Genomic DNA, 13,410 nt, shown 5'->3' with positions numbered 1-13,410 from the left:
AAACAAACAAGCAAACAGATGTATAACTGTCTACTGTTTTCTCTGTTTAAAACATTTTCAAACTGTAAGAAAGGGCTACTATCAATTTCATCCATAATTCTGGGGGCACAAAAACTTTTATCATAAAAGTATACAAAGTGAATACTTTTTAAATAGACTTGATCTGTCAATTATATTAAATAAGTCAGAACAGTTCAGTGGTTAAAAGACTCCCATAAGAACACTTTTGTTAAGTATGAAACCCCTTAACATCTTGTCTTAAGAACATGTAATAAGCTGTCAAGTTGGTTCAGTGAGCTAAAAGTGTTTGCTGTGAATGCTTGACAACGTGAGTTGGATCCCTGGTAGGAGAGAAGTGATTCCTCAAAGTTGTCCTTTGAGCTCTACACATCCAATATATACATACACAAATTAAAAAAGAACACCTACTGTCTCTAGACACTAAAATTGTATTTCTGTCCTGTTGTTCCCCAAGGCAACAGACAGATATTGCACACAGTGGTAGTATGAAACTCTTCTCACTACAGAACGGCAAATATTTGCCATCAAATTGTACATAATCTTGAAGTCCCAAATAAAACATGCTACAAGGACTAGAATACCAAAGGTCTTCCCAAATGACAGATCAAAAGCTTTCAAATCAAGAAGCTTCTGAAAAGATCACTTCAATGGGATCCTCTCTCAAATATGTCTGAGGGCATAAAGAATTCTCCAACCAAGCACAAACCTCCCAACACCAAATTCTGCTTTAATTAGTATAACTGGTTTATTTCAGGTTCACATGTCTTGCCTTTCAACTGCCAAACTTGTTATATCTAAAAAAATAATCACTTTCAAAAGCAGAAATGAAAGATATATATTTAATATATAAAAGAAAATGCTAAATCTGACATAATTATATTCTTAAAAACATTCCATTTATTTACAGGTGTATAAAAAGGCGAGTTATTGGTCTACTGAGATCATGCTTCTTAGTTAGGGTGGGAGCTTTTTTCCAGGTTCTTCCAATGTTCTCACTTAACTTCGCTTTTCGTACTCATACATGTAATTTTAATAGATCAGTTTCTCCTAATGTAAGGTTAAAGGGTAAGAGTTTGGGGGAGATTTTGGATTTCTGTCAAGGCTACAAGATTGTTCTAAAGACTAAACCCTCCTCAAACTAGCCCTGATAGCTCCTAAATCTGTCTTAAGAACAATGTATTGTGGGGGGTTGTAATGACACCTGCAGCTTTCCCTGAACACCTAGAACCAAACTTCATCTCTATCCTTGTACATCTTTCATAAACACAACCGAGGATCTTCCAATCAAGAATAAATCCTGACCTGTTTTGTCTATGCTTTTTCAAATTAAAAAAAAAAAAGAAAAGAAAAAGAAAAAGAAAGGAGGGAGAGGGAGAGGGAGAGGGAGGGAGGGAGGGAGAGAGAGAGGGGGAGAGAGAGAGGGGGAGGGAGAGAGAGAGAGAGAGAGAGAGAGAGAGAGAGAGAGAATTCATAAGCTACAATGGTCTTTTTTTTTTTCCTGAGGATTATTCACTCCCTTGTCGTGTTTCTTGTCTGACTCTCAAAACCCAAAAGGGCTCTAGGAAGCCAGAAGGAAACACGGGAAAGAAACAGGCAATAAAACCACTGGAAACTGCTATACCTGGGCTAAAGAACTAGCGTCTCTGAGGACAGCTATTAGCAAGGGCGACAGGTGCTGCATTCCTTGGCTAAGGCATTGGATAAAATCAGTTGGGTAAAGGACAGAGGACAAAGGAGAAGCTGAGGAATACTGTTTTCACTCTATCAGGCTTCTATAGTAAACAGGGAAGGTTAAGTGCTGATGACCTTTCTAGAGCAAGCAGCACAAAACCAATGAAGAATTTCCTACCACTGCATTCTGCAGTGTAAAGTTTTTCATCATTCCAATCTGATGATTATCAGAGTTAATGTAAAAAGGGAATCAAACATGGAAGTAATTCACTGGCTAGATTCATTCCAAAGTTGGTCTCACAACCTAGGTCTGAAGATACAGAGTGGGACTTAGGGTAAAGACGCAGTAGTGTAAAAGAAATACAATCACCCAGGCACAGCCCAGGCACCGGAAGCACTTGTGTTAAAGTGTTTTACAACACAAGCAAATCCTGTCATTGCAGACAGAACGGGTTACATTCCAAAATATAATTATTTAAGAAAGGCAAAATGCAGCAGCTAAATCTCAGTCTATACATTTTCAGAACAGTGATTCTTGCCCCAGGAGTTCCCGAGAGACCCCTCAAATGCACCATGATTATTTACAAACTATATAGGAAACATTTCTATACTCAATACAAATCTCTTCTAGATCGAAAACTTCATCCTTTGAGAAATCTATGAAAACAACTATACAAAAATATAAATATCTTCATCTTTACAGGTTGTCAGTCCTTCATACCCTGACAGTTAATGAGTGAAAAAGCTCTACAGATCATTGATGCCATGGTAGCAGATAAAAAATATATTCTGTGACTCAAATACTGCTTTACTTCCCTGGTAAAGATTGCTCACTCTGACTCGCCTTTTCTTTACATCCTGTGCAGGTGACAGTGAACAAAACCTTCAAGCACCTAGAGGCTGGTTTCATTTGGGTAATAATCCAGCCTCACAAATTTTTATTTTGGCTAGTCTCTGGTTAGGGGAGAAACTGCTTTTCATTTTAGCTGTTTCTTGAGTTACATGATTTAGGAAAGAAAATGGCTGCCTCTATGTCTACCTCCAAAAAACAAATGAGTAGAAATCCCTGGCACTATGAATGAATCTTTGTAATACCACAAAAGAAATAAGGGACACGTATCTCTTTTTTAGTCTCTAAAAATAAGTATGTTAATAGTAAAAGTAAAACGTATATTCCTACTTTACCAGAAAGTTTAAGCTTTTAATTATGACTGAAAGGGAACAGCTATTCTGGATATGAAACAACAGTCTGCTGAATGACAAATCCCTCCACTTTGGTATTCTATAGTATTCATCCTATCTACTGTAACATTCTCCCTTCCTTCTCCCTCCACAATTTTGTGTGTGTGTGTGTGTGTTTGTTACAGATCAAGTAGACACAAACTTGCAATCCTTCTGCTTTAGTCTTCTAAGAGCTGGAATTACAAGTGTGCACTACCATTCCCAGCTCTATCATGCTCTACTATCAAAATAATAACTAAAAGTTTTTTCTAGGTCCCTTCACACAACTGCATCACAATTCTCAGATTTTAGAGCCAAAAACTATCAATTATAGTTTAGTCCATAGTAATTCCAAGTCTCAAGCATTTTCTCAGGGGAAAAAATAAGGTAGTTGATGGAGCCAGAATCTTGTTATGAATTCCTTGGGCAAGAGGGAATCACACCTTCTTAGAGAAGATGAGGGAACCCAGCACCACAAGTGAGGTAACACATTTTTAACATGATCAGAATTTCAAACACCAGGACCAGCACCCTACATCCCCCTTTCTCCATTAATAGCCACACATAATTAAGTCAAGGATAATAGTTCCATAATACAAACAAACAAACAAACAAACAAACAAACAGATGCCTACAGAGAAAGGAGGTGAAATTCAATTTCCCCTCATAGCCTGGCTTCTGCATGAGGATGAACAAGTTCATTTCCCTGATGAGCTTGATGGAACCCCAGAGTTGCCCAATTTAGTTACAACAGGTGCCAATGTAGGCATCATCTTGCTCCCCCGGCCTTCCTGGTCACTTCCTGTTGTGTTCATTTTGTGTCCAACTGACCCAACTTTGGCAGCTATAGGTGCCAAGGCAGGCATCACCTTGAGACTCTGACCATCAGCATCACTGGGGGGATTAGCTACTTTTAAACCTAAAGGGGCCAACTTTGGCATAGGCCTCCACAAAGTGTCTGTACTGCTGTTCTCCGGGCCAGTCTTCATGTGCAGGATGGGAGGTGAAGATACGCTTTCAGGCTCTGCAGGGAGACCAGAAGTACTCTGCCCTCCATCACTAGATTTCCTATGGGAAACAAGAGAATCCTTTATCTCAGAGTCAATAACAATCTTAAGGACATCTGGCTCAGAGGCTGTGTCCCCAAGCTGTTTTTCGTTCTCAGAAAAGTCATCATCTTCCAAGTGCAAGAGGAGAGGGCTGATGGATTCACTTTCCTCTTGGACATCAGGCAACTCTTTCACACCTGTTCCCAAGTGTCCAACTTGGAAAGCTGATCTGTTCCCAGGAGCAAGTTTACTGATAAAAGCTTGCTGAGCATCCCCTGGGAATTCTGTATCCATAGAACCAGAGAGTTCAGCCAGGCCAGAGTCATCATTTAGTTGTTGATTAAGAAAAGCAATTTCGTTGAGCAGTGAAGTCAGCGTCTCGTCAGTGTCGTCCTCATCCTCCATGTTAGTCAGCAGCTCACTGGGATCAAGTGCTGCTTCCTCAATAGCTGAGGCTACTTTTCTCAGTTCCATCTCTATGCTTGAGTCCTTGAGATCCTTCATCTTTAATTTATGAAACTGAGACTCCTTTGACTTCAGTCTCTCTCCTCTCAACTCACACTCCTTCCATTTATGCCGATGCCCTCTCAGATCACCAGACATTTTTTTAGGTATAAACTCCTGTGCTGCCTGCATAGTAGAAACATCAGGTACATGTGGAAATCCAGAATCTTTATTTGCCAAAAACACTTGTGTTGGACCCAGTGCCATTCTGCTGTCTCTATGGTTTCCCCTGGAAGAGATTCTCTCTGTATCCTTTAAGGAGCTAGCTTCATTCCCAGAAACGTCTCTCAGGTGGTCAAGTGCTGGTTTGCCATCAGGAACTTCATGAAGGTATTTGTTGCCACTCATACCTCCCAAATCTTCCTCTGCAGCCAATGATGTTACATTAACAATTCGTGGCATCATAAATAAGTCATCGTTCTCTGAAAATCAAAAATTAAAAGAGTTCATTGGATTTACAGTAATAAAAATCTTTTCTCTCTCCTTCCCCAGTCATTCTTCCTAAGTTCACTTTTGTCAGAATAACAGCTGAAATAGCAATAGTCAAGTAAAATCTAGTCAAGACATTTATTTCATTATTCATAGTTCCACGTAATTATTTTTTAGAAAATCTCCACAAAATAAATCTTTTCTTTTTCTGGATTGGAAGAGCAGTGGGGGGAAGACTGAATTCAGGAACTTGCCTATTCTAGGAAGGTATATTTCCAGCCCTAGGTTTGAACAGAATCAGGATCTTCCTATGAAGTCCAGGGCTAGCCTCCAACTCACAAAAATCTTGTCTTGTGTCTCCTAAGTGCTGGGATTATGGCCACAGGCCACCATCAAAAATCCAGTTTGCTAAACTAATTCTTATACTGAGGCAGAAACACATCTTGCTTTTGTTCACCCAATTAATTTCTAGTTAGAAAGGGAGGGGGAGTTGCAATGGCAACAACAATAATAACAAAAACCATGTAAGTATACCCTCCTACCTTAACAGAGATTTAGATGTCTAGAACCCAAACCACCAAATAATACTTTAGCAAAAAGGAATGGTTCTTAAAACAATGCATTAAGCCAGTAACATAGGAGTGCCCCCATTCCAAGTATAACCCAAAACAATGATCAACACCAAGAACTTAAATATTGACCCTTCTACAGCAATCATTTCACTTGGACACCATTTTAATTCTTCCTCTGTTGAGAAATTTCACTAGAGTTCACAAAACAGTTTCCTATCCCAGGTAAACCACCAATCAAACCAAGCTAGGGCCATTTCTTAACAAGGCAAATGCCAAAAGAACAGCTCTGAGTAACTACAGATCAAATTTAAAGGCTTCCTGTATTGTTGGACAGTTCTTTACTAACCATAGTATATAATTACGAACCATAGAATACCATCACATACCTGACTGAGCCATAGTACTGCTTGCAACTTGAGGCTTTAGACCAGCTTCTAAGAGAGCAGGAGAAACTGCTACCACTGGTGCTGAGAATAGGGGGCCTTTTAGGGTAAGCAACTGCCCTTGTGGTGTCATCACCAGGTTGGCAGAAGAGTGTGGAGTGTCAGAAGGTGAAGCATTTTCTGCAAAGAAAACAAATGTCAATTAATGTTAGTGTACTCCAGAGAGAGGCTGACTTGAAAGGTATAATGTAAGTTTACATGAGGGCATGCACAAGTCTATTCACAGGCTTCCTATCCTATACACTCCTTTTTTTCATTTTTTTAAAATAATTTTTATTTTATTTGAGTACACTGTAGCTGTCTTCAGACACACCAGGAGAAGGTATCAGATCTCATTACAGATGGTTGTGGGCCACCATGTGGTTGCTGGGAATTGAACTCAGGACCTCTGGAAGAGCAGCCAGTGCTCTTACCACTGAGCCATCTCTCCAGTCCCTCCTATACATTCCTAACAAAGTTTTAAGTTTCTAAGCCATAGTTTCTTTTCATTGTGAATTCAGGTCATTTATTTTATTCTGTAATGTTAAAACAAAGTCTTCTGGTCTATACACTGAGCTGTCAGAAGAATTAAAACAAAAAACAAAAAAACAAAAAACAAAACAAACAAACAAACAAACAAAAAAACCCACACCTTTCTCTAAAACATGAGCCTACCAAGTAACATTAAATTAGTATAGCTACTTCCAAAAACAAGGTAAAAAACAACTTAAGCAAGTTTACTTTGTTCCTTAATTAAGACAATGAAAAATGGACAAGTTCAAAGAAATTACACTATTCCTTTGTAAATTTTTACAAACACTATAACACTATAACACTCTGACTCTGTTACCTAGACCAAACTCAATTCTGAGCCTCAAGCAATTGTCTGTCTTAGTCTTCCAAGTGGCTGAGACTATATATAGATACACACCACTATGCCGACCTTAACTTTAAAAAAAAAAAAACCCTTAAAAAGTTCCAATTTATTTTTCAACCTGTAATAAATTTAAGAATATCAAGAATTCGGGGCTGGGGATTTAGCTCAGCGGTAGAGTGCTTGCCTAAGAAGCGCAAGGCCCTGGGTTCGGTCCCCAGCTCCGAAAAAAAGAACCAAAAAAAAAAAAAAAAAAAAGAATATCAAGAATTCACATATAATAGCAGTTATGTACTTACTAGAAACATGTTACATGTAGACTGTTATCAGAACTAGGATTTACACAAGCTCTTAGGAGTTATTTGTGCAAAACCAAAAGTTCAAAGTTACTACTTAAAGTTAGGTTTCTTAAAAATCATCTGTAATTCATTTAACTAGAACTATAGCCAAGAGATGTTCAGTCCACTAAAATAAATTGATGTTTAGCTACATTAAGAAAAGCAAAAAATGTTTCTCTTACCTGTAGCCTGGTCTCTTCTTCTGGAAAGAATCAAAGGTTTCCCCCTTCTATTACTCATAAACATCTGTCCAAGATCTACAGATGATGAAGATCCCTCCAGCTGTGTACTAATTCTGGGAGACAGACCAAACTCATCTGACCCCATCTTCTTTTTTCTTTTTTGCGCCTCTAGTGCTTGTTGTTTTGCATAAATATACTCTAGCTTCTTCAGGACCACTTCTTCTGTTTTCCCTGCAGGTAAATAGGAGTAAAGCATCACTCTGTGCATGATACCACAAAACAATGAGAAATACAGTTAGTTGAAATCTAGTTGATTTAATTATATTCCCCCAAACTCTGAGAGGCAAGTGATTACAATTCAGAAACTATGATAGGCTCAGTCAAAGCTAATCCTGCTGTAAGCCTGAGATGCCAATCCTAAACCTCAACAGAGTCTGAAAGGCTTGGAGTCCTTGCTAATGCTGTCACTGTACTCTTTCTTTCCCAGAGATGCTTATGTAGCTTACCTGAAAGAGATGATACTTTCCGGATTAAAATACTTCGTTTTCGACTCAGGAGATTTTTCTGCCCTATCAATTTATCTGCCTGGTCTGTTAGTCCTTGAATTTCACTGAATGCCTAGAATAAAAACAGTAACGTCAATGGACCATTTACTTGTACTCCAAAAAGTACAGGAGGCCTACACAATTTATTTAATGAAAGTATTTTAACGTAGTATTTTAGAGAACATTATAAAACAACTAATCATGTTTCAGAAATTGAATAATACATTGAGCCACTGGTTCTGGTGCTGGGAATAGAACCTCAGGGCCTTGTGCATGCTATGTAAAGAGTTCTATCTCTGAGCTACACCCCCAACTCAACAGTACTTGCTAAATTATTTTCTAGCTTATATTTTTAGGGAATGTAGAGAATGATTATTTCCAAAGATCATCACTGAGTGGTGAACAAGTTTTCCACTACTGCAAGGAAAAATATAAAATACTCATGTTCTGCTTAGATTTTAATCAAATTTAAAAATGTTCACAAAATCTGTTTCATTTCAATAAATATAAATGCTAGATGTATACTTCCCCAACTTCTTAAAAGTAATGAAATGATGTTGCTTTTGATGGCCTATATGCAAAGTTAAAACTTTACTAAGCTGAGTAGTTCATTTTCTTTTTAAATATCTTTATTAGATATCAAGAAGTGTTACGGATTATGGATGCAATTATTTGGTGGTAAAGTGCTTGCCTCACATGCATCAAACCATGTTCCATCTCTACTGGAAAAAAATGTGTGCACTAAATTATTTTTGTACTATGCACTTTACACTATGATAAACTGTACTAAATACTTTGAGGAATAATATAGAGACTAGCACACAGACTTAGTCTAAGTTTAAGACATGTATTATTCCTCAGCACCATCTTCCTTTTCTTGACATGATCTCTCACTGCCCTGGAGCTCACCAAATAGGCTAAGCTGGCTGGCCAGTGAGACTAGAGAATCTGCCCAGCCAAAGCTGAAATTAAAAGTATGTGCCACCACATCTCCCTCTCTTTTTTTAATGTAGACTCTGGAGTTATGGAAATCAAGTCTTCATGCTTGCAAGGTAAGCACTTTGTTAACTGAGCTATCCTACCACTCCTCGGCTTCTAACTTAAGACTTAAATATTTGGGGCTAGGGAGATGGCTCACCGGGTAAGACAACAGCACAGCACTTACCTTACAGGCATGAGAACCTGAGTTTGAATGCTCAGCACTCATGTAAAAAGCTAAGCATGGCTGCACAATCCTATACAACCCAAGCACTGAAGATCCCAAGAGTTCCATGGCCACCCAGCCTAGCCATAGAGTCAAGTTGCCAGTTCTATGAGAGACCCTGTTCAAAGTAATAAAAAAGATGCCCAACATCCTGCTCTCATTTCTGCATACACACACATGGGAACATGTACCCATGAGCTTGCTTGCTTACCATCACCACTACCACCACCACCACCTCCACCAACCCCCATCAATCTTCCCTGTTCCCCTGCCTCCATACTTAACAGTAAACGTGAAGTTATTTTGACTTAATTTTTTTTCTCTGTAGTATTTATTGCTTATTTACTAGTCCTGTTTGTGATACAGCATCACTCTGTAGCTCATGGCAATCTTTCTGTTCAGCCTCTCAAGTGCTGCCATACCAGGTATAAGCTGCCATGACCAGCCACTAACTTCACTCAACTGTTAAATAGAAGTAACTCTGCTTCCATTTCTCTCATATGATAATGAATTTTCTTTCTCATCGTATCTGTAAGTTTCTCTTAACTGAACTTACATTTGTGTATGCGATTTCCACAATACTTACCCGATTAAGAATGAGACTTTTGGAAACTTTGGAAGAATGAAGTAATCCTAATGTAATCTTCAATTTTTCAAAGAGATCCCTCATTTCACCACGCCGCCGCCGCTCATTAGCAGTGTGTGTCCGCCGGTAATATGCAAAAGCTTCTGTTTCTTTGTGTGGCTTATCACTCCAACAATCATCTTTCAATTTTGAAGAAATTAATGAAACCTGTCCAAAAAGAAAGTTTCCTCAGAACCTTCCTCCATCCCAAAGGATACTGTTCTAAATACATACACTTTGTCTGGACTTTTGTAAGGCTTCTCAATTGCTCATCGTCCCAATCTATCTTTCCTTATTTCAACAATACCAACAGTATGAATTCTGATAAACACTAATATAGTCATATTACTTCACAGCTCAAGTTTTGGTGATTCTCAAATGAGGGAGCATCTGGAGTTACAGGAAATATCTGGAATAGTTTTTTAAATCTAATTTATCATTAAAACTAGTTTTTAGGACTTAACAATAACAAACCCCCACAATCTTTTTTCTTTAAAAAAGAGGTCTTACTTTTTAAATTTTCATTCTTTATCTACATTACATTCTGACTGCAGTTTCCCTTGCTCCCACCCCTCCCTCATACCTCCTCCTCCCCCCTAGATCTACAACTCCTCAGTTTCCCTTTAAAAGGAAAAAAAAAAAAAAAAAAAAAAACTTCCCAAGGATATTAACTAAACATGGATAACAAGTGACACAAACCCTCATATCAAGGCTGGACAAGGCAACCCAATAGGAGGAAAAGGGTCCCAAGAGCAGGCAAGAGTCAGACACACTCCCCACTGCCACTGTTAAGAGGAGTCCCACAAAAACACCAACTATGCAACCATTTGCAATTTATGTGCAGAGGACCTAGCTCAGGCCCAAACAGGATCCATGACCGTTCCTTCAGTCTTTGTGTGCCCCTATGAACCATGCTCAATTGAAAAATCACAATCTTGATTGGCAGAAAAAAATATAAAACAAAACATTTTTTGAGACAGAATTTCTCTGTTTTACAGCCCTGGCTATCCTAGAACTCACTTTGTATACCAGGCTGGCCTCAAACTCACAGAGATTCACCTGCCTCTATCTACTGAGTGCTAGGAATAAATGTGTGTGCCACCACTGCTGACAGAAATGCATTGGAAAAATGTAGACAGGCAAATTTTGGGGGCGTATAGGCCAGTCAGCTAGCCAAGCTCCAATAGAGATTTCCACACTTAGTGAGAGAGTCTATCTCAAATGACATTTGACATCCACCCATGGCCCCAATATCTGGTAAGCACGAGCTCCCGAACATATCCCTCCCCATACAAAATTTTAATATGGGTAAGACCTTTCCCATTTTGTGAAAGGATCAACTGCCACTCTCTTATAAATAAACTTTCTCTCCAAACCTTTTTTTCTTAAATAGACTTAATTGTGCAGGTGGTGGTGGAGAGGGCAAGCATGACACACTGTACATGTGGAAGTCAGCTCTGTCCTTCCACCATGTGGATCACAGGGTTAAACTCAGATTACCAAGTTTAAAGCTAAGCCATCTCACCAGCTCCTTTAGTCAGGAAGATTTGAAAGTACAGTAAAACATGTATTTTTGGCAAACAGTTGCTATTTTGGTAAATAAAGAAGCTGATGGACCTATCATTTTCTTGTGTTGTGGTGACTTTCCTGTATGAAGGTGTGTTCCTGTACCTGGAAGAGAGCTAAGTGCCAGGCGATTTTGGTACTGTCATTTCTATGGATCATCTACCAGCCCATAGTATTCCCCTGAATTTGTTATAAAGAAGAAACTGAGGAAATTGAGAATGTTAACCAATTTAACAGCTGTGAAAGAAACTGACCAAATAGTAATAGGAAATATGTTAGAAGCTTCAAAATCAGATTAAAAAAAAACAAAAACACCATGTTAACAATATAGGTTTAAAGAAAAATTTCTCTATCACCTGGCAACAAGCCGAGAAAATTATAAAAAAAATGTTCAACTTGTTCTTTGTATAACCAAACTCCATTAACCTCTGGAAGTTACCCTAAGGGTAACGGATTATTTCATTGTGTAGAATTTGAAAAACTAAAATTTATACACCTTACCATTGATATATACTCTGGGTTTCAATGGGCAACTGCTTTTAGTTCTGAAAAAGTTGATTCTGTAATTACACATTTACTGGAAGTAATGGCTATTATGGGGATACCTGTATAAAATTAAAACTAACAATACTCCACATGTTTCCAGTAAGATGGAGTAATTCTTTGCAGACAATACAAAGCACATTACAAGTATAACACACAATCCTAGGACAAGCAAGTGTAGAAAGAGCTAATAAAGGAAGTGCTTATAAAACAAAAAAGAATAATAAAGACCCCCTGGGATAGACTAAATAGTACTCCATTAACCTTAAATTTTCTGAACGCTAATGAGAAAGGAACAATAGCAGCTAAAAGACAACAGGTTATATAAAAAATTAAATCAGCCTAAAATCTATAAGGATATGTTAACATCAGAATGGAATTCTCTGTGTTGAGGATACAGATTTGTTTCTATTTCCACAAGAAATGAAAAGCTGTGGATCCCATCAAAACTGACAAAGCTCAAAGGTAAGCAGGGGAGGTCTCCTGAAAGCCTTGTCCACTGACCAGTTACTGTCTTCCCCTGACAGCCAGAGAAACCTGGACAAGAAACATTCAGCACCTCTAACCACTGGCAGGCCTATGAGTAGGACTTTGGCCTGCTGCAATACAGAACCTTTACAATGCAGAGAAACAACAGGTTTAGGAGCAGGACTTTAAGACAGACTATATATACTGAATACTGCATCCTACATGCTCAAGTCAGGTTCACATAGCTGGGGGTAGAAATTAAGAGAATTCAGCAAGGAACTCCAGAATACAAGATGCTAGAAGATAAGACAGTCCAGGAGTATAAAAGGTACAGGAAGCCGTACCCAAGTTAAAGGAAAGAGAATCCTTGTTGTCAGGTGTTTATCTCAGTTGTGGATGTGCTGAGAAAAATATCGGACACCTGAGAACCCTGGGAAAGACATTGGGAAAAGTGGAGACACAAAAAACAAACCACAACAGTAGCATGGCTACAGAAAGCATCCAGAGCAGCTTCAAAACTGGATTAATAACTAAACAAATGGGGAGAAACGTAGTATGATTTATCTTATACACCTGGCTCTGTTTAATGATCTCCAGTTGCTAGTCAACTTGTCCTTTAAGAATTCTTAGCTGTTAGAAATGTTTAACACTTCAGTGTTGGTTGCTTTTTGGATTTCTGGGAATAGGACAGGAAATATATATATATATCTCCAGCTGATCCTGAGAAGGGGAGGGAGGTTAGGGCTAGCAGAATGAAAGCAAAGGCAGTTGGTGATAAGACATTAGGAGACAGTTGAGGCAGGAAAAGCTACGCTGAAGAGATAGGCTAGAACAGGTGTTACAGTTTGGAGCTGCTAGTATTGGGAAAACTGGGAGAATGGATTGTTTAAGCAGACTGCTGCAGACCTGAGGAAGGAACGGTTGGGAGAAATTTAAAGGGGCTAGGCTGGAAAGGACTAGTAAAGAGAACTAGTTACTATTCTAAAATAGTCTTTTTACATGTGTGTCTTTACATGTGTGTAGGCGTGTATACCCGAGTGTGGATGCCAGTAGAGGCCAGAATTATCAGATCCCGATGGAGCTGGAGCAGGTGACTGTAAGCCTACTGTGGATGCTGGGAACCAAATTTGGGTCTTGTAGAAGAACAGTATATGTTATAAACTGCTGAGGCAACTC

At 38.7% G+C, this 13,410-nt stretch overlaps 1 protein-coding gene across 10 annotated transcripts in view; it reads right to left on the bottom strand.

Moving 5' to 3' along the window:
• Nucleotides 1-846: 846 nt before the first annotated feature.
• The window catches only part of Mga (MAX dimerization protein MGA), a 91,176-nt gene continuing 78,612 nt past the window's right edge, over nucleotides 847-13,410 (bottom strand). For all 10 annotated transcript variants that reach the window (XM_087655167.1, XM_087655173.1, XM_087655166.1 and 7 more), the window contains exons 20-24: nucleotides 9,619-9,825; nucleotides 7,790-7,901; nucleotides 7,284-7,514; nucleotides 5,854-6,030; nucleotides 847-4,888 (exon numbers count right to left, since the gene is read on the bottom strand). In XM_087655167.1, coding sequence (XP_087511293.1) covers nucleotides 3,612-4,888; nucleotides 5,854-6,030; nucleotides 7,284-7,514; nucleotides 7,790-7,901; nucleotides 9,619-9,825 — 2,004 coding nt within the window. In that variant the 3' untranslated portion in view covers nucleotides 847-3,611. The remainder of the gene's footprint in view (nucleotides 4,889-5,853; nucleotides 6,031-7,283; nucleotides 7,515-7,789; nucleotides 7,902-9,618; nucleotides 9,826-13,410) is intronic.

Source organism: Rattus norvegicus, chromosome 3 (genome assembly GCF_021556685.1).
Source record: "Rattus norvegicus strain SHRSP/BbbUtx chromosome 3, alternate assembly SHRSP_T2T, whole genome shotgun sequence".
Lineage (NCBI taxonomy): Eukaryota > Metazoa > Chordata > Mammalia > Rodentia > Muridae > Rattus > Rattus norvegicus.
This window is presented reverse-complemented; position numbering and strand designations above follow the sequence as displayed.